Source organism: Hyposmocoma kahamanoa, unplaced genomic scaffold, assembly GCF_003589595.1.
Source record: "Hyposmocoma kahamanoa isolate Upper Pololo Valley unplaced genomic scaffold, ASM358959v1 78, whole genome shotgun sequence".
Lineage (NCBI taxonomy): Eukaryota > Metazoa > Arthropoda > Insecta > Lepidoptera > Cosmopterigidae > Hyposmocoma > Hyposmocoma kahamanoa.
This window is the reverse complement of record NW_020653945.1, coordinates 13,820,700-13,842,914: the sequence shown is the minus strand read 5'-3', so window position 1 is coordinate 13,842,914 and position 22,215 is coordinate 13,820,700. Positions and strand designations below refer to the sequence as shown.

Below are 22,215 nucleotides of genomic sequence, written 5' to 3'. Positions count from 1 at the left end.
AAGGACGGCACAGTAGACATTTGTCGGGCATGTGGCCGTCCCGGAGAGTCACTTAGGCATATTGTTTCCGGTTGTTCCGCTCTTGCTAACACTGAGTACTTGCATAGACACAACCAGGCAGCCAAAATATTACACCAAGAGCTCGCTCTCAAGTACGGACTAGTGCAACAGAGGTTGCCATATTACAAGTATTCACCGGAGCCAATACTCGAAGATGACCGCACCAAAATCTATTGGGATCGATCTATTATCACGGACAGGACTATTAAATTAGGACTATTAAAAAGTTCCAACAAGCTTGATATTGTGATATTGGATCGATCGCAGTCGAGGGTATTTCTTGTGGACGTCACCATCACGCATGACGAGGGTCTCGTGAAAGCTGAAACCGAGAAACGCCGGAAGTATCTCGACCTGGCGCACGAGATCACCGACATGTGGGATGTGGCCTCCACTGAAATAATCCCAATTGTTTTGTCCGCAAATGGGTTAATTCCAGTCAGCCTTTCTAACAGCTTGAGGCGGTTGGATTTCTGTGGCGTGTCGCTTCCAGCACAAATGCAGAAGGCGGTCCTGCTCGATACGGCACGTATTGTTCGCCGATTCTTGGACCTGAGTCCCTGACCCCGGCCGACTGTGCCATTGCCGGGAAATACCGCCTCTCCCATTTAAAAATTCAAAATTAATCTTTTAGGCCTTGGGAGAGGCGAGAGTTTAAAATAAATACGATAATAATAATAATAACGCACACACTTAACATAGGCCCGCACTAGGGAAGCCTTGGGTCGCGGGTGCCATTGACACACACATAGACAACCACAAATTACACCCAAACTCACGAGACAAATAAATGTGAGCCATACAAATATTTCTCCCGGCCCGGGAATCGAACCTGGGACCTCTGCGTGGCAGACCAGCATGGTAACCGTTCGTCCAGAGAGACATTTGTGAACCGACCTTGATGATTCTTTTTTTGTAGGGAAGAGGATATCTCAGAAGTGATCCCACTTAAATTTGAAGAAAATATTCCACCTCCAAGGATGGCAAACTAGGGGATGAATGACTTTAGAGGTCGGTTTTTTTAGTACTCTGTACTGATTAAAGTTTTATATGTACATACAACAGCGAATATTACATTTTCGAGACAACATGATCCCCTTACACAACATTTCGATCAAGATCTTTAACAATGCAGTAGGTCTCAGCGTAGATATATCTGTCATCTTTACTTTAGACAACCTAGGGTCTATTTCGGTTATGTTTGCTCAGGGAAAGTGTGGCAGCTTTTATGTAGCCTGAAACTGGGTCAGCGCTGTAAGGACTTCAGCTAACACGGGCGCGATGACCTAGGTCAGGTCACCGCTGAATTATGCTCCAACTAATCGATAAAACTTCACGTAGAGGTCGCCAGGTGATTTGAACTGCGCCTATAAACTAGGACTCGAATATGAAAAGTGTATAGCCACACAATTAATTCAGCAAATTTTTGCGAATGTTATAGGTGATAGTTTCCTAAGGTATGAAAAGATAAATTACGTTTGGATAAGGTGTTGATTGATACATAGCAGTGGATCTGTCGCAATCACAGCTGGCAGAGGGTGGGGCCGGGTGATACGATAACAACCGCCAGACCCAATTGTTTATCACTGCACGTTTGTAGGACCTGTTTAGTATCACTTGAGATAACCTCACACATTATTTTCTGTCTGATAAATTGTAAAAAGAAGTAGACATCTCAAATCAATAGTTGAAATCATAAATAATATCAATCTGAAGAATATAAGATTCTGAACAATGCTTATTATTTATTCTTGTGGTCTTGAATGTAAACTTTTAACAACACTAGACATGTATTTATATTTTATTTTTAACCGACTTCGAAAAAAGGAGGAGGTTCTCAATGACTGCGTTTTTTAAGTATTTTACTGTGATTCTTTTTTGGTGGAAAGAGGTGAGAAAAGAGACCTCAGTAGTGGTCCCATTTAAATTCGAAGAAAATAATAACCTCTAAGGGTGGTAAACTAGGGGATAAATGACTTTTGATGTCGGTTTTTTTATTACTTTGCACTGAGATTATATTTAAATGTATTGTTATTTCCTTTATGGGGTGCCCACTAGACTTGTGCCAGTGTCAGTTTTATAGGAATAATTTAGTTTTTTTTTTTAGTATTCATGGCATTAATTCTGAAAATGTTGACGTCTGTTATTTGTAAAAAGTAAAGTTATATTTAATTTCACTGACCTTATGTCAATGTTTAATTTTCTAAAATTGACCGTACACTGGCAGAATTGTTCTCAGTGGGATAGAAGCCAAAACCTACAAAAATAATATAAGAAAGAGCTAAAATCTTACATTATTTTGTAAATTGAAAGATATACTAATATAGACAATATAAACGAAAAATTAAGTAGGTACATAATGTAGTTAAATTTTACTTTCGAGTTGTTTGCCTGACAATTTAATAACAACAAAAGGTGTTTATAATTAATTGCAAGAGAAAGTGCATCCCCCTTAAAGTGTGGAGTGGTCTGTGGAGCTGACCGTGCATCCCGGCCGTCACGCATTGTGGCCGCCAGGACTTCACGTTGCGTGTTTTCCACGATCCGCTGTTGAAACTTTCTAACCCTGTGGTGCCGGTGCGCGGCAGGGAGGGGCGCGCGGAGCCAGAGAGAGGGTACCGACCTCATTGCCCATTGCCACTCCTCCCGCCGTGGCAGCAGGCCATTTTTATTAAAAATACTTCCGACTCCGGCCAACATATACCGCGCGCTGATTTTTTGATCGTATCCTGCCTTGGCTGTTAAAATTCAATAACAAGAACACTTAAATATATTTTAAAGTGGACTATCGACTAATTACAAGCAAGCTGTTTGTAACCGAACATTTTTACATAAACGGAAACTTTGGTGTTTGTGATTTTTTTTTATTAAAAAAGTAAGTGCGCCCCGCGATCTATTTTCCGTGTTGGTTCGGGTGCGTTCGTTGCGAAAAGTGGCGGTGTTCGGGTGTCTCCGGCGGCGCTCGCCGCGAGGAGGGCGTCCTATCAACCCCGCCCGCGCGCAACAGAGACGGAGCACGCTGCTGACATGGCGACAACACGGATGGATTGATGTTTTTCACGTGGAAAACTCATCCCTCCGATATACCTAGATGTAAGTTGATAATATGTGTCACGTCTAAAATTGTGACTACTTATTCTCAAACACTCAACATGTGTTACCCATATAAGGCTCATACATGAAAACATTAAGAATCCCTGTTGATAAGTACCTATTTAAAAAAAAGAAACACCATAATTTGTATCAACTTTCATTATAAATTTATTTGTTAATCAGAAAATAGCAGAACTGAAATGTCTATGAAAATCGTAATATCAACATCGGCGCCAACTTGCAGGGGTTAACTTCTATTTGACCTCCAGAGTCTGGAAGTACATTTATATTGCCTGAAATAGATAAACGCTAGTGACGTTATTAGCTATTCCCCCTATAAATCGAAGCGATGTGCCAGTTGTAGGGCGAACGGCGGGGGCAAATTTCCTGGCAGGAGTAAAAATCAATAAATTTCAATAAATCAATATTTTACTGTGCAGGCAGTAAACAGGGTGCGCTGAATATATCCGCTGCCGCCATTTCGATGATGACGGCGTATTTTTTGTGAGAGATATTCGAGCGCGGAGCGAGTCGGTGGCTCGGCGCAGCGCTGTGGCACGGCCGCGGGGTTGCGGCCGTCAGTCGTCGGGTGAGCGGGGTGCGACGTAAACGCGGACTCGGACTATGGCGGAAGGGCTGATCCTCATTCCCATAAAAGGGTCGAGTTGATTGTGGTGCAGTTACGTGTGGTATGTTCTATTATGTTAGTGCAGTGATATTTTTACACTTCGACGGTTTTTATCTCCTCGTATCGGCTGATTTAATGTGGATATCGTAGTTATTAATGCCATTGTGATGACGTAATGTAACGCGCTCGACTGGGTGCGTAGTAATAATTCGAGCGCCCGTTTATACCGCGATAACGTTGTGGTCAGCACCTGTGGATGTGAAGCGGAATATTCGTGTTTGTAGATTAGAAATAAATCTGGTTCCAATAAGATTCTAGTTAGAAGTTAGACGGCGCGGCGACTCCTGCCTGTTTCAGATTTTGCATTAACTCCTCCTTGTTTGCCTATACTTTGCGTTAATAATTTTTAAGGTTAATGTTCTTACCGCAAAAGGCAATAAATAGACGTGTAATAGAGACGATTTGAAGTAGGTAGACAGCGTTAGGATGTTTTTTCCCACTGCAGTGCGCTCGCCGATGTGATGCATTGTACAACGGATTCGCCTCCCGCCGCTAGAGGCGCCCTCGATTTTTTTAACCTTGATTTAATATAGTCAGGCACTAGACATCAGGCTTATACACGAGGTAGTGACATTTTATTCATTGCTTTATTTTTCATGAAACAAACAATACACACAATCATATCCTAGTTCATTATTTGTTACACCTACCTTTTTTTTTAGAGTTTAATAAAATTGCACACACAACTTTCATTAACAACTTAGCATACATTCCTTTTTATTTACAAATATTTTAATTTAAATATTCATATTATGTTATCGAAACTGGTATTTCCTTGCAACGCATCGTATCATGTCACCTTATAATAATTAGATTTAAACGATTGTCAAATTGACCTGAGAATAATTAATAAATGACTGAAGACGCTTGGCTAATGACAATGTGCATAATTTATGCATGAATAGGTACTTTTCTAGTAAGTATTAATTAATTATTTAATTGAATTACCAGTGCTCTTTGTCGGGAATATAATAGCATTGTGGAAATGAGGATTTTCAATAATTCTGAAGCACCGTCTCTCTCTGAAGCTGTCGCTCTCTGGTTTGCCAAAACCAGTTGAAGATTTCAGAATTGCTGCAATCTATTGTTAGGAGGCACAATAAAATAGGAACTGTTTTTTGTCAATAGGTATTACTTATTACTACGTACTTATTCGAACCTATATAATATTAGATACATGCACTTCAAATATTAAATACCAATTGTAGACATGAATTATGTTATACCATACTACTTATAAAATGGAAATAAAGTATATAAGGTTTGGTGCAGCGTGAGGATAGCTCTATGTAGCGCTACTAGCGCTGTACTGCCGCTGTTAGCGTTACTAACTTAGTAGTTTTACCGCCTATCATGAGGAAGTAATTGGACAGTTTATTATTTACCAGGAAATTATAGGGTATTTATTGTTGTTCTTTTATCATTTATATTGTAAGTAATTTACTTACACAGTATTTTATTTTTCATTCTGTAATTAATTGTTATAGCAAGTGTAAATTAAGATTCTTGTTTTTAGGTTCCACGCGTTGGATAGTTATTCTGGGACAATAGTGATATCGCACTATGTAGAGCTTTATGACACTATAATTATAGGTAATATGGGGAAAGCGGAAGATACTGTATCGTTTTTCTAACCAGATTTACTCTTTCTCTACAAAAGACTTCAAAATATTTAGAATAGATATATATAATATTAAGGATTGTTTTCAAAGCATCACATAAAATAAAACTAATCCCAGGTTCTTTCCCAAAATTAAATAGTTTACATTGAAACTATTCTACAAACAAACGCGTAACATTTTATATTTGTTTTGACTTTAATTCACAACAAAATGAAGTCATATTCAAGCAGTAGGTACCAACATCAATGATCATTATGAATATGGTACCTATCAACTGCTAACATAAAATATCTCGAAAGCTTGTAGTTTTAATTGAAAAACAAGACTCTTTTGCTTAAAATCTATGCTTTATTAAGAAGTATTATTTTAAACTCGAATTGCGCACTTCTATCTTTCAATGGAAGCAAAGAAAATCTAAGAGTAGGGCGGAGATATCGCGTGAATTTATTTTCTCCGAGGATAATAGCGTGACTGATATCATCCGTGCCGTAATCACATAGAGTAATTAATTACCGCACGAAACGAGAGAAATTATGGCGATATCTCCTACTTTCTGTTTTAAACACAAACATACTAAATTGTATCAGGAGCCGAAACATTCAGCGATTGCATAATGCTAATTAATCGTATAATTACAAAAATGTGCAGCAACCACATTCTGATAGTTCTTTGTAATTCAAAATGTATATCAGCTATAAACGCTATGTGATGAAAATCGGGAAATCCTGTATCGTTTTTCTAACCAGATTTACTCTTCTATTTCAGGTTTCCCTCGCCCGTCACACGAAAAGCACTGACACTATGACAAATTTAAATTAAAATGGCTTTTAAAAAGTAAACATTATCTATTGTTGACGTTTTATTGTATTGTTCATGGAACAAGAGAGAACACTTATGTATACATAATTGAGATATTGTTGGAATAGATTATAAGGCTGATCCGCTGAATATCATATCTTCCAAAGAAAATATTTACTGAAAGAGAAATGGCTACGCAAAGATTTTGCCTGAGGTGGAACAACCACCAGTCGAACATGCTGTCAGTGTTCGACCAATTGCTGCACGCTGAGACGTTTACTGACGTCACATTGGCCGTTGATGGGCAACTGCTGAAAGCACACAAGATGGTTTTATCAGCATGTAGTCCGTATTTTCAGGCTCTGTTTGTAAACCATCAAGAAAAACATCCTATTGTCATACTAAAGGACGTTCCTTATGCAGACATGAAAAGTTTATTAGACTTTATGTACAGAGGAGAAGTGAGTGTTGATCAAGAGCGTTTAACGGCTTTTTTGAAAGTAGCCGAAAGCTTAAGGATAAAAGGCCTCACCGAAGTCAACGAGGAGAAATGTGACATACCAGCGCTGACTAACTCCCTAATACAACAACAGGGCGGCGCATCCGCCCACACTCCACCGCCTCAGTTGCACAGAATACATCCTTACGTGCAGCAGCAACAGAAACGACCAGCGTCTGGTATGCCCACCGGCGGAGCACCACCGAACCTATTAATGCCTCTATTAGGAAATGCCCTAATGCAACCTAAAAGGAAACGTGGTCGGCCGCGAAAGCTCAGTGGAAGTTCAAGTGATGCCTTGAACACAGCAGCTAGTCCTCCGGGCGAATTCGTGCCAGAATCAGCATCCCATGCAAACTCAAACAGGGCTGGTGACCAGCTGATTAGGGGCTCTCCAGAAATGCTGGAAATGAAAATGTCAGTGGACGGGTTCAGTGCAGAGGACGGCGGGACGTCGGGTGGTGAGGATGGCGGCGAGGCGCTGCTGATTGATGAAGGCGACGACGCGCACTCTACCGATGCTCCGATGACCGGCAAAGATTCCGAGTCCGCAGGTACGTGTTTATAAACTTTTTTCAGTAGCTGTGACGTTTACAAATATATCACCATTTGTGTATAGCTGCAATAATACCTCTTAGTGTGATCGGTTGACATGACGACGTCGATGTATTTCTTCAAAACCTTGAAAATAAACTTTGTAAAATATTTTGAAACTTGGATGAGGATGTATGAGGATAATTTATAGTTGCTTATCTGTTGTAAATATTCATAATCTTCCTTTCCATGAACCTAACACTGTTTAATAACAGTTAAAATTTATTGAAAGAAAATATAAGAAATAAGGGAAAAGCTAATGGGATATAAGCTTTGATGTTAGGAAAATAGTTTAAGTGAAAAAGTGAAGTGTATTTTGAATACCTATCTACTTATCTTTATTATTAAAAGTTTATTTATTGAAAAGGGGTAAGTGATAATCTATCAAATTATTTTTGATGTATCGAAGTAACAGATGCTTATTTCTTCTATAAATCGACAGTTTAACTATTGCTTGCTTTTCTGCTTTTGGGGAGAGCTATTAGAGGAATGGCCAGGGGCAAACTCGGTGTGGTAATGGGTTAAGGACCTTATGTAATCTCTTCTTTTGAAACTTCTTTGAGCAATATTTAACAAAACGCGAGACAAGGGAGAACAAACAAGGCTTATTCCCAATAGCTTTCCTTCATAAAAGCAATTGGAAATATTCTAGTCATAAATCGTAAACATCCGTAATTCCTTTACATCACAGACATTAAAAACTAAAATATTTCCAATACAATAAAAAGTCGTTTGAAATAAAATACATATCCACCTACCTCTTCGCGCATTGAGACCTGAAATTGTTACATTTCAGACCCCGATAAACTGTCTAAAGAGGACCCCCCACAAAACTTCCCGACTAACAACGGCCCTGTGCTGTCCATCGAAAACGGATCCATAAAGCAAGAGCCAACTAGCGATGCCAACGACGGCTATAATGAACCGATCGAATACAAATACAATCCAGACAGGAGCCGCGAAAACTCCAACTCTCAAGAAGGCCCCATCAAAGAAGCTGACGACAAAAACAGACTAGCTCGTAACTTAAAGCCAAAGAATAGTAAAAAATTACTACCCCAAATGTCAAAAATTAGAGCCCGAAACCTATTCAATCAGCTCTCTGGTCTCCCTAACCTAAATCCGGCTCTTAACAGCTTTGACAAATTTCCCCCTGAAACTGTGCTGATGCCCGCGCTTGCCACACAGTTGTTTGCCGCCGAACTGGAACAGAATAATCTTAACTTGGGTAATAACGAAGTGGCTGATTTGGCACAAACTAATTGGGAACATCGCATATTTCCATCTCCGATTAGGAAAAATAATATGGGCAGCATTGGCAATTATCACGAAGAAAATAACGAATCGGTCAGGGATTATTGTATTAAAGAAGGTGAGAACGTATTTAGGTGCAAAATTTGCGCGAGGGTGTACACTCACATCAGTAATTTCTGTCGCCACTATGTCACTTCCCACAAGAAGGACGTCAAAGTTTTCCCGTGTCCCATTTGCTTTAAGGAGTTCACACGGAAGGATAATATGATCGCGCATCTCAAAATAATTCATAAAAATCAGCCCAATGCCCACGAGCAAATGGCAAAACAAGAGTCTTAATAGATTCAAGAAGTAGTCATACTCAAAGTAAATAATTATAAAATGGAAGTAATAAAGATCTGATAGCGACTGTAGAAATCATTCACCTCTACATAACTCGATTCAATTTATAAATAGTGAGTAAAATAAAGATTGCAATTGAGTAGGCATTCGAGCTCTAAGTTTCATGAATGTATCAATAAGTTTGTTGATATTAACGCTATAAGAGTCGTTTGTTGTTAATATTTATCTATTTATTTATGTTGTTCCATTTTTTTCTGAAGAGTGCTGATTTCCAAGAGATTTAAGAAATTTTCTACGATTTACTTGTTGTTTTGCACTTTATTGTTACTTAATTTTATTACTTACAAAATTTCAGGGTACAAAGTAACTACTCACGGTGATCGTTAATTCAAATGTAGTCTATCGATTACTTATATTATTCAATTCTACACGCAATTCTCATTGAACTGAATTAGTAAGTTTAATTAGTTTAGTTTTAGTAGTTATGTTTACGAGTGGTCAATGGCAAAGCCTTTGGAGTCGACGGTAAAGAAATAAGGCTGTACGAGTAGCGTGCGATTCGGTCGCACACTGCTCAAGCCCATCTTTGAGGCTAGCGATTCGCAAAAGGCTTGGCATCCTATTGCCATTATGTAGTGGTTTAAAATGCATTTTCATTTAACTTGCCTTATTAGTGATCTTAGTTGTAAATGATGATTTAACTTCGCCGAAGTAAAACTCAACACAGGCTATGATTTTATTCTATTCTAGAGTTTGTTAAGATTAATTTAAAATATTTTATCGATGTTGAAATATTTGGTTGTAAATGTTATGCTATTGAGAACGTACCTATCTATTAAATTACAAATGAATAGAGAAAATCAATCATAAATAGGCTATAGACATTTAACAACCTCATTACAGCGAAAACGTAGCTTAAAAGTTTGTTAATAACACGTGCAATCAGTTCCTGACCAGACAAAGCCCCAAAACGCAAATCGATGACATATAATAATATTTATCAATCGTTTAAAAGTAGCTTTGTAGGTATATACACTATTCAGTCTCTAAGCATAAATAGAGACTGTTTATTAAAATGCAAAATCTGTTAGGTAACGTAACACGAACTTTTCAAAGACAATATTGTGCAAGTGTAGTGCTACATAGGTAAGCCGAACTTGATGACATATATACCTGATAAACATATGTATAGCTTCACGCATAGTATTATACTCTCCTTGAGGAGCCCTAAACTGTACTCTGTCGGAGCCACGTACTTTAAAAAATAAAAATATATAAATTATTAAATTGTAAATATTGAAAAGTCGCAACAAGGCGTTGTTGTTAAAAGTGATTAGCAAGGTGCTTTGAAAGAGGTTTATTGACGACTGGAATCATGAGATGATTGTAAATTCTATTTTAGTAGAAACGAGATGCCTTAAATATAAAATAAGGGATGGTACTTATAATTACTTAGTTAAACTTAGGGGCAAATGTAGTCTTCCATGTATCTATAGCGACACTTTTCTGTTATTGTTACTAATGAAATTTTTACTCGTACCGATGTACGGTCAGTACAAAAGCCTGTATATTTAACGAGGCAGCTATGGAGCTGTGACTTAGATGACTAAATCAAATTACACACTATACCTACTTAATAATACATATACTAGGAGCCACTAGAAATCGTACTCATTTACCCGGAAAGCAGTTTTTCGATAATAAAATCGTAGGTCCAGGGAACGCTTGCCTATTAGTGTGCCTTTACTTGTATAGAAATTAAAGTTCGTCGACTATTAGGTAACTAAGAAGTTTCAAACAATATTATGTATAATTATTTATTTTCATTTTTCAGACTTTACAATCTATTTTAAGAAGCTTCCTTAGGAATATAGGCACTTTTTAGGCCCAATTAGTTAAATAATAATTAAAATTTAAAGTAAGATATATCATCTCATGTTTCCCATTATATTTGGAAGGCGAAAATAATAAAGGTTTTGAAAACTAATTAAATAAATCATATATGATTCGAGGCGATTAAGTCTTGATAATCAATATTAAGACTGTAAAATTCATGAAAAACGAATTTATTGTACCTACTTTCATAATCTTTATAATGAAATTTATCTTGGACAATGATAGGTACTTAATGGCGAAATTTAGACTTAATAAGGTGAGGCTATTATCCAACGTTTTCTAAAATCTCTTATTTACGTATGATAGTCAATTTAGCCAGTGCCTAAGCTTAATTTTTTTTTATAATTAGAAATCTTTCTTTAATAACTTTAAGTACATTCTTTCTTTGATCGTCTATTTGCGGTAATTTATTCTTGTCAGTGTCAATCCAAAATTGTAAACCTACTTGAAATGGTCTATTAATTTATTGAGAGAGATATATGTAATTATATCAATTCAATATTATTATTTATTAAATGTTATATCATCTATTGGTGCTAAATTATACTTATATAAGGAAATGTCGCATGTGATGCGACTGAGAAAAGGATTGTCCCTAAAATATATATGTATTGTTTGTTGAATATTGTTGTTTCAAAATTTTATCTTAAGTCGTCTTGGTTAATATTGTAACGAAATGTAAAGTTTCATGAGAAACACGGGACTTCGATGAAAACTGAACTACGCCGTTCATGATTTAATCATCTGCTTATTTAAAAATATAAGTATGTTTTCATTGTCACTTAATTATCCATAGTTCCAAAGCTAAAAATATAATTAAACTACATAATATAGTATATTTATCACGATCTTGAAGCAATAGTAATAAACACTACAGATTTAATTATATTAAATACTTACCTACTGCTTATTATAATATGTAAGGTTATCAGAGTTTTCATTTATCTGCGTAAAGAGATACGAATAAAATATATAAATTTTATTGAAATGAGAATATTATATATAAATATTTTTATTCTGAAGTGAAACATAGACATTTATTAATAAGAACTTGTGTTATTTTAACTTACGGTACATTTGGATGCGTATTAATGACTTTAACAATTTAACTGATATATGTACCTATGTGTATTTGTATGTAGACTCCATGAGTGGAGTTCATGATATACAAACTATCGTTCAAATCACGGAAATGCCGTTAAACAAGCAATTCATATTTACGCATCGAAATGATAAAACAATGAAATACTCTTAAGCTGCTTAAAGGTTAGAGCCCACTAGTCACCACGCATTAGCCCTGCGTTCAAACATGTGCATGGAGTATCGTTCGTCCAGAGAAGTACTGCCACCTTACCTATTTCTGCCGCCAAGCAGTAATGTTAGCATTACTGTGTTCCGGTTTTGAAGGGTAAGGGTGCTGGTGAAATTACAAGCACATGGGACTTGTCAACTTATGTTTCAGGGTGACGGGCGCAGTGGCAGTGCCCCTCAGATCTTTGAGATTTGAAGCTCTGAGTGGCACTGCAACTATTATGGATGGCGTGTAGCTTACCATCAGGCGCACGACTTGTTCATCCCGTCACTTGATGTTATAAAAAAAAAACGCTTACTATGAACGCAATGCTGAAGCATACCTACTAATGGAGTCCAGCCCTTAAGATATTCTAGGCAAATCTTCGTTCTATTTATCAAGCTCTCATAGCAAATTATATTACAGAAAGTGTTATTATATTTACGTGATGGTTCAACTTCACATCAATTTTTTAGTCTTAGCCAAATGTTAATTATATCCATATTTTTGTTGTTTGCACTTAGACAATAGAAAATGCAAAGAGTAATGTTTAGACACATTTAGAAATGGAGGTTACACGATATATAGAACCATTTGTTAATGAAAGAAATACATTGGTATACAATAAGGTGTTAATTACTATTTTTAGAATCTTTAAAGAAAATAATAAAAGTTGCATCAAATAGCAGATCTTTCCTTAGAATGTTATTATTATTTTTGTTTTGTTTCACTTGTTGTAATTAATTTTATTTGATACCTTTTTTATTTTGTTAATTGTGACGGTGACAGTCTTTTTGATCTTTGCCTAATGAATGTTATACTTCTCGAGTACTTATTATGATTTTCTTTGTAACAGTTTTGAATGTCTGAATTTTTGAGTAATTTTGTTAACGTTTATAAATTGTGTTGTCGATCGACGGCATTTCCGTCGACCTGGTAAATATATATTAATGGTGATTGCAGCCGCGAGCTGGAGCCAGACCCTGGTGATATTTATAGCAACGACAATGGACACGATTTCAGATTATTTTAACAATAATCTTTAATATTAATAGTAGCAAAGTAACAACACGGGTTATTAGTAAAGAATAGATTAATTAAGTTATTTATAATATTATAGGCATAAATAGTGTTGTTAACAAAGGAGTGAATTTTCTAAACCGTAGGTAACTTATTAGTCACGAAGAGAGGACTGATCAGGTACGTTATCCTATGACACTACTCTCGCAGTTCGTAGATGGTGTGGTTAGATCTAGATTATATTTAACGTGCTTTCTATGTTGCTCAAATTGACGCTATGCGAAGAACAAAGTATTTTTGGTCCAGTACAAATTGTTGCTTTTGTATTTTAATTTTAAACCTAGATATTCTTACGCTGTATCATCTGGATTTTAATTGCGAGGCTAATTTTATATTTTTTATTTTATGCAAATTTGTTCGTTTACTTTCGACTTTGTGCGATAGAAGGCAGCTACTTGTTCCTTGTCTATACCTCTGAATCTATTCTCCTCTCAGCAAGGAAATATACAATTTTATTGAAACTCTTTCAACTCGAAACCCACCTTATGTGATCTTAAAGCTAAGTTTACTGAAGTGTTATTTTTTTAATTAATGTACCTACTACTTACTGTACTTGCCGAAATAGTTCCAAATGCAAACACTTGAGTCCTATTATGTCATAGTGAAATCTATTCTTTTTTGTTATATTATTTTTTAATTTATTATTTAGACATAATAGTTATTTCGAATAGTGTAAGTTCAGTCTGTCTTGGCTATAATTAAATGTTTGTTCAAGATATAGCTTCAAATGCATCATGTAGATACCTACATAGTTGCTAATATATCTAGTTTTATCTAATGCATCGCTATGAATTTTCTGTTTTGAACTATTCCTTTATTTTTATTTTAGTTCCTTTAAAATTCGATTTTTGTATTCATATTTTATTACGGTTCTATTACGTGGATGAGTTGATCTGTAGGTACTATAAACTTTAATCGTAGTGGATGTTCACACTATTGGTGCTAATGCAATTATATACCACAACTTATACAGACTAGCTCGTCCATGAAGTAGGCCGATAAATTTTATTATATTTTTCGTTTATCGTGGTCAAATCGATGTCATTCATTCATTTGAACAAATAAAGGTTAATATATTTTACTTTGTCTTTATTTTACCTGATTCCTATTTTGGTTATGCTACATTTGGTTCATCATATTTTTTTAATGCAGCAGCTGTTTTATTTCTGCATCGCTAGATTTTTCATATAGCTGACACAGATTTTTGTAGGTATGGCACAAAATATAATTGAAACGTTACCACTGCTTTTCGTATTTCATGATGACAATTTGATTTATTTCAGGACGCGGCACTCCGGATTCAGAAAATAAGGACTCAGGCGAAACTCAAGGCAAAATACGAGTGAACCCAGCGACACAGGCCTCAACATCAAACGAATACCAGAATGACTCCATCAACAACAATACGTTACAAGGCAATCAAATGCAAAGGCCAGCCATTCGAAGACGGATAAGGAGAAGAGCAAACTCGGCTTCTAATGATCCTGCGGAACAACTGACAGAGATGTCGGTTAGAGGACTGAATTTATTTCGCTACGCTTCGGTCAACGAGGGCGTCTACCAATGCACAGAATGCGCCAAGGAGAACATCCAGAAAACGTTTAAAAACAAGTATTCATTCCAGAGACACGCGTTCCTCTATCACGAAGGACAGCAAAGGAAAGTGTTCCCTTGCCCCGTGTGCTGCAAAGAGTTCTCTAGGCCGGACAAAATGAAGAACCACATGAAAACTACACATGACTGCTATGTGCCGAAGGACTGCGTGTATCCACCGAATGCGTTTTTTATGATGCAAGGAATGGACGCTGGTCAGATGAAACTGGAGCAGATGAGCACGGGCTCACCGCGTGGCTCCACACCTTCTCATTCCTCGCCTGATCCCGCGCAAGTCTAAGTGACGTTATTTGAATAATTATATCTCACAGAGTATTATTGATTCCACGTAATCTTCGATTAAGGACCATTATAGTGCCTTCGAAAATGCCTAAATTTAATGTTTTTCTTACAGTTAGTTAGTTCTCTAGCTACTTTAGTGTTCATGAGTTTTATTATAGTATTTGTTCTATTTTTGGAGTAAAATTTTAATGTTCACTTTTCTACTATACGAATTATACTATATTTCCATTGATACCGTTATGCATTTATATATAATGTTTGTTACATAAAGCTCATTATATTATACTTGTTGAAATATGGTTGTGCAAATATTAGACAATAATAAAATATATGATTGAGGCCAGTTACGCAATAATTACTACAATAATTAAAATAACGAGTATCATAGTAAAACGTATAATATTAGGTGCTTTTAAATTTTGAGCGCCTTGTTTAATGTACGAGACTACAATGTAGTTCTGTATTGCCCTGAAAGTAATAAGTAGTAGCATTGCAAAATGTCAACCAAAGACTGCATAACCTTTCCGTCTATCTTTGAAATCATCCATTTTACCGGGTTGACGGCCATTACAGACACATTGTATCAGACTACAAAAATTGATGTTAAGAGCTCTTTAAATATAAAGGAACAGTAACAGTAGGACTTATTAAAAAAATAAACTTCGTTCACAAATATTATAATAAATGTTATTGTTTATATTTTCTATAATGATAATAAAGACTTATATATTGTAGATTTCATATTTAGTGAGCTTACTGTTAAAGGGTGTACCTATTGAATCTACAGAACTTAGTAGGAGATGATTATTTGAATACTTTTAATGTTTACATACATAAAGCCTATTAGTGCCATAGCACATTTTATTAATTGTTTATAATCTGATGATTTTGTCACTTCTACTGTTTCCTCTTAGCGTAAGTGACCGTCCTAGTACCGCTAGGACGAGAAACGACAATCACCAGTTCTTCCATTGATAAGGGAAATAACATGTTAGTAATGTTACGTTTACACTAATCTCCATGTTAATCAAGTTCAAATGTGGGATTATTTTAGTAAGTAACGTCATAAGAGCAATTATAATTAGAGAGAAAACTTTAAGAGTTCTAGATTTATGATTATAATATTATCTACTTAAAGAATTATTGGTTATAAATTGAGTTTTTGTATTTTAGCGCACAACATTTGAGATAGTTTATGAGAAGTTTATATTAAGTTTTATGATAGTAGTTCACGTTCTTGTATATAATTTTGATGGTGTATTACTGAATATTATCGTCGTATTCGCCAGTAAGGTATTAACAATTGCAGTGTGATTATATTTAATTGTAAGCCAGCGCCAGTCTACCGCACAAATTAATTTCACGAGTGTCGCATTTTCATCACGCAATGATTTCAGATTATTGCAAATTAACATGTTCTCTTATTTTCTGCTTCCAACCTTTTTATTTTGTTCGTACTCACATCACACGAATGCGAGATCTTCATTTATACATTTGCGTTTTTATTGTAAAGGTGAGTTTTATTTTATTTTTCTTTTCTTTTTTGTAGTATTTTATTTTGTGATATTAGTGCTAACTAAGTTGGCGATCATTCTTTGTTGAGTTATTATATATCTTTAGTTTTCTTTCCTAAAGCCAAGCTGCAAGGCAGCGCAATTTCTACATTTTTATGAAATGTGTTGTAAAACTTTGAAAATATTATCTAGGCACTAGATTACGTAACTGGTGGCATTTTTAATACAATTGTGACTTTTAGAAAAAAAAAACGATTTACACTGGCCTTTAGTAGAAATGGAACGTTCCGCGTGAATTGCAAAATGGATTTATTATTAAGTAACTTAAATTGAATATGATAATCACCTGAAGTTTTACAACATCTTTATAATTCCTCTAAGTATAGACTACCTGACACTTTTTGTATATTTCATTAACATTTCTTGTTTAACCTTAAGATAACGAAGTATTATGACAAACGGCACTTTAGTAACTGCAATCTTTTTTTTAAATTAGAGCCAATGCTATTTGCTGGCCATTATGACCTGTTAAGGGTTAACAAAATAAAGCTGGTAGGGTATTAAAAATAAAACTGGTGAGGTATTTAAAAAAAAAAACAAATGCAGAAACATAATTTATACCATTTAGCTACATTAGGTACGTCTTCGGTCTGTGTTTTGTTTGAATGAGAAGCGTTTATAAATCAGCAATTTTGAAAGGTACCTAGAGATTTATTTCTATATTTCATTTAGATCACACGTAAAGTGCAATGTTTGTAAACAAGTGTTGTTTTATTTTGTTTTATTTCTATATTCTATTGGATTAATTCAAGCACAGATAAAATGTTTATTACACAATTCTTAAAGTTTATTATAAAATAAAACGCTCTAGAGGATTCTTATTTTCAAAATGTTTTCTGTAATCTATCTTAATAACGAGTTTATTTACAATTTGTATTATGAATATTGTTTAGGAATCGTCGATAGTATTCGACAATAAAGACGTTGTCGGCCATATTGAATAAATAATTAATATCTCGACTATTCCTTATTTTAAGACCGTTAGATTTTCGTTAGTAGATTTATTATACGATAATAACAGTTATTAACAAATACTACCACAGTTTAACTGATAAATATAAAACATAAGTTTAACTATTGTTGCGGACATCAAAGCTTTAACAATTCTGATGTAAACGAGACAAAAGTATATTTTTATTGTAACATGAAACATATTATAGAAAGAATCTTACCACCTTACTGAATAATGTGAAAAATGTACACTACAAATAATCCAAATAAAAGTATAAAAAAATTATGATGACGTTTTATTTAATCCCTTAAAATCTAATTTACACAGCCGCGTACTCGAATTTTTGTAACGAAATTGTACGTAATATAATAAACCTTCCCTATGTCAATTGTGTAACGTAAAAACTACCAGCTAGTTTATTTTTAGGCTACTTCCAGGAAATTGGCGCGCTTTCTCGGGAATTCTCGCTACTCCTTTGCCTGGCGAATCGAAAAATTGCAATGCGGCGTCAAACGACTACGAAACGACTAAAGAGATATAAATCGTAGCAAAATTCTTCCTATTGATCGAAAAATTTACGTTTCTTTCATAAATCATGAATCCAACATCCTTTTTTCCTTTTCTCTTATTTTTTTTCTGCTTCACAAATAAGCGAAATAGAAACCATACATACAGGTGCGTACAGATCTGGTGAATGCGTCTGTTTGGGAAAGGCCTGTGAGCTGCATAAATGCGTTGCATAGGTTCGCATGCCTTTCGCGCGTCATCTATGTTTGTGAGGCTTGCGTGAGATGTGATTACAGAAGCGCATTTAATTGCACGCGTGCAGCTCGCGGCGCATTCGCCCGCACCCTTAAGGATCTAGATTAAACAACTGAACATTTACTACAACGTAAAGACGCAGTTGCGAGAATTCTTGCGCTGCAATGTGGAATTGACGTTCCGGTTCCGCGGCTGTGTAAATTGCACTTTAGATTTTAGATACTTATATAGATATAACTTAAGATACGGGCTGTTTTTCATTATGAAGATATTATGTAAATAGGCACCTTTTCTAAGTATTGCACATAATTTCAGAGTACCAATTCTTTGATGAGGATGGTGAAGGCATGCCCATTATAACGCTTGAAGTAATGTCTGAAACGTCACAAACAGGTCCGTTACCAGAAATGCAAGAAATTATACCCCTTGAGAAAATAGAAGGCCCTCAAGATGTAGGAGTACACTTTTTAACAGATAAACCAGAAGAATCCGCAACTAAAGATGGTGAAGACCCTGAAGTGAAAGAAACACCTAAAGGACGAAGTGATTTGCTTGAGTATGTAATAAGAACTGATGGTAGAGTTATCTGTAAACTTTGTGGAGAAATCCTTCAGAGTCGGACACATTGGTACAGGCATAAATACAAACTGCATGTGATACAGCCACTCAACCCTGCGCCCTTATTTCAATGTGAGCAGTGTTTAGTTTACTTCAAGAGTAGGAAAGGTAAGTCAACAATACCTTATGAAATATGTTGTAAATATTCTGCTCTACATTCTCCTATCACACAAAATTCAATACTCAGTAGGTAGTATGTAGGTAAAACCACCACTTTAGTGTATAATTATGTTTTGTGTGTCACACGTTTATTCTAGTCCAACATTCACTCCGAAGCACTACCCTGTACACCCAGCCTAGAATTTATTTAGAAAATTTCGTTTAGCCAAATTGGTCCTACCAGAAATCGAACCAGGTCATCCACTATTAGTATTGCATTGTAGGCACAATGCTTACCGCTGGGCCGTTAAATAAACGACGATGTATGACTATCCGTTGCCGTCGACTGTGCGAGGAAATTTGTAAATCACAAGCCGTGTAAAGCCTTGAGTTAAGTTTTTAATTAGTAGTAATTTTTTATGGACAGCTGAAAATGACGACAACGACTATTTGTAGGAGTAAATTGATCTCGAGCTTAACTCCCGGGTCACACCTGTTCTGATGTACACATTTGGCATGCTCAGGCTCAGACCGTTTGGAGTCTCTGGATAAACGAGTCCGTATTACTATGAACTCTCTATGTCTAACGGGTTGGCCAAAAAGTTCGTGTGGTTTATAACCAGTGATCGGAATTGTGGGAGTTCATTTACCTAAAATATGAACGTTTTCTTAATATGGTTATACCAATTTCGTCCTCAATGCGTATAAAATATCTTTTTCACTTCTCATGCTCTTAAAGTTCGTATTTACGCTGGGTGTAGGATGCATAAAATAAAATATTATGCTCTAGTTAATAAAATAGGATTTTATGATCTAGTGCATAAAAAAAACCATCATATTAAATATGTCTAATTGTTGTAATTTTACATTCAATTTTAATTAAATATTCGTTTATTTGTAATATTGATGTTTAATTTCGTCGCAATCGAAGTGAAAAGCAGAGTGTATAACTCGTTCATAAAACCCATTTTACCCACGACTAAGTATCCAGACGGATGTGGGTTCTCGTCTCGGGTAAAATGATGCGTTTTGTGCACTTGCTGTACAGTCTACTATTTTGCTGTTTATTTTCTAAACATTCCAAAATATAGGTTGTCTCATGTTTATTTTTTAAATGGCTAAAGTATTCAAATACATGAGAAATATAGAAACACAACAACAATATTATTATTTGAGACAATAATTTACAGTAAATACTTTATGGGAAATATTAATTTGTCGCCAATGTACCTACTCAAATTGCAATAAATATTTAAATAATACGCATATCAAATATAATCAGTTCCAAGAAGTCTCGGGATTTATAGAAGGGGATGTCCACATTATTCTTTAGCTTAGCTAAATTAACTCCTTCAATTCCGATCACTGTTTGTAACCTTTAAGTTATAAACAGAGATCTTTCAAGATTTGTTTTGTTTTTAATTTTATATTTGTCTATATATCTACTCCGGAACATAGTGGTCGCCATTAAGGAAATAATAATAATAAGTTTAAAATTCGCCCAAAATTAGAGAACACAGAACAGAATAGTAAAGGTGAAGAGATATTTCATCATGATAATGCCAAATCACACACATTTTACAACGCCATAAAAACTGTTGCGGTTTAGTTGGGATGTGTTACCTTATCCACCGTATTCGTCCGAAACAGCATCCTCAGATTTTTCACTTGCATCGTTTTAACGAAATTCTTTGAATAGACACGACTTTCATCATGCCATACGACGCCCACTGATGGGTATAGGCCTCCCCCAACGATCTCCACGACGATCCCCTGCCCTGCCAAGCCCTGCGCTGCCCGCATCCATCGACTTTAATAACGAAGAAATCATTTGACATTTAGAGCTGTATATTATAACTAAGTAAGACAGGATTTTTTATTCAAGGGATAAAGGGGAAAGGGGTCACAGGTTCGATTCCTGGGCCGGGAGAAATATTTGTATGACCTAGATTTATTTCTCTCGTGAGTTTGGGTGTAATTTGTGGTTGTCTGTGTGTGTATCCATGGCACTCCCAACACACCGTTTCCCTAGTTGACCGGGACTATGTTGAGTATGCGCGTTATTATTATTATTATTATCAATTGTAAATGTGCTCTTTTTTAAATAAACTATTTTTTTATGTTTCATATATATTAATAAATTGTTCCGTCTATATTAGTTGACCTACAGGTAAATTATAAATGAACTGCATTCAAGGTAACACTACCATTATGTTTAATCATAAATTAATATTGGGTATTCAAAAATAATATTTGATCCTCTTTTTTCACATTAAGTCAAATCTTGGTTGCGCCCTTCATTCACTAAGTTTGGTTAGTTAGTAGTTCGGGTTTTCGAACATGGTTTCAGATCAAATTATATTATAATTAGTAGGGGAGAAGGGCGCACCTTTGAGTTTTACACATTTAGTTGTAAAATTCTAAATCATTATTATCTTACCCGTTATCAATGATTGCAAGCTGTAGATTAAATAATTTTTAGCGTTAAAACAATCCACACGACAAGCAAAGTTCAATTCACCATTATCTATATTCTTCCAGTAATATCTTTACAACTATTTTTGAGAATATTTACTTTTCAACGCTGAAACTAAACATGACCTCTCATTCAGTATTTGGCGCGCACACACCAAGCATAGTGTATCATCAATGCACTAACCGTTGCCACTGACAGGTGTGGGACTCGGTGGTGCCCTTAGATGGTGCCATATATCTGTGGTGGTGCCTTATTACAAACATAATTCCATAGCAGAATTGTAAGCAGTAATTGTAAGTAAATTAGTCTCACAATGAAGGAAAACAAAAACTTAATTCCTACTCCATTTTCATTTAAACTGACTGCGTAAACGCATTTGTTCAAAGCTTCCCCTGTTCAAAGATATCTCCTTCTCCCCTATATAAATATGATAGCAAATCAAAATAAAAAAGCATTTTTTATAAAAGGCATCATAAAAAACAAGTATCTATATTTTCTTTTCAAAGCTCATTTGTCTTAGTTTTGAGACCCAATATGAAACTATCAAAGTGTATTTCTAAAATTCTAATTTTTTTGCGTAGCTCAGAACAGATTAAGTTATCCATTGATTTAATTTATTTT

The 22,215-nt window shown here is 35.4% G+C and overlaps 2 protein-coding genes across 4 annotated transcripts in view; both read left to right on the top strand.

Annotated features, from left to right (window-relative positions):
* The first annotated feature begins 2,510 nt into the window (after window positions 1-2,510).
* Window positions 2,511-15,456, top strand: LOC113233347 (protein tramtrack, alpha isoform). Of its 3 annotated transcripts, none has more exons than XM_026468451.1 (3): window positions 2,511-3,153; window positions 6,229-7,314; window positions 8,151-12,298. In XM_026468451.1, exons 2-3 carry the CDS (start codon window positions 6,450-6,452, stop codon window positions 8,945-8,947), a joined length of 1,662 nt encoding a protein of 553 aa, XP_026324236.1. In that variant the 5' UTR covers window positions 2,511-3,153; window positions 6,229-6,449; the 3' UTR covers window positions 8,948-12,298. The 3 variants fall into 3 exon arrangements, with proteins under 3 accessions (XP_026324236.1, XP_026324238.1, XP_026324237.1); XM_026468453.1 differs by lacking the exon at window positions 8,151-12,298 and adding an exon at window positions 14,501-15,456 and having other exon boundaries at window positions 2,521-3,153; XM_026468452.1 differs by lacking the exon at window positions 2,511-3,153 and adding an exon at window positions 3,350-3,842.
* A 3,246-nt stretch (window positions 15,457-18,702) lies between these two features.
* The window catches only part of LOC113233349, a 6,312-nt gene continuing 2,799 nt past the window's right edge, over window positions 18,703-22,215 (top strand). Inside the window, exon 1 of the mRNA XM_026468454.1 lies at window positions 18,703-19,127. Within this exon, the coding sequence (XP_026324239.1) occupies window positions 18,749-19,127 (379 nt within the window). The 5' untranslated portion in view covers window positions 18,703-18,748. The remainder of the gene's footprint in view (window positions 19,128-22,215) is intronic.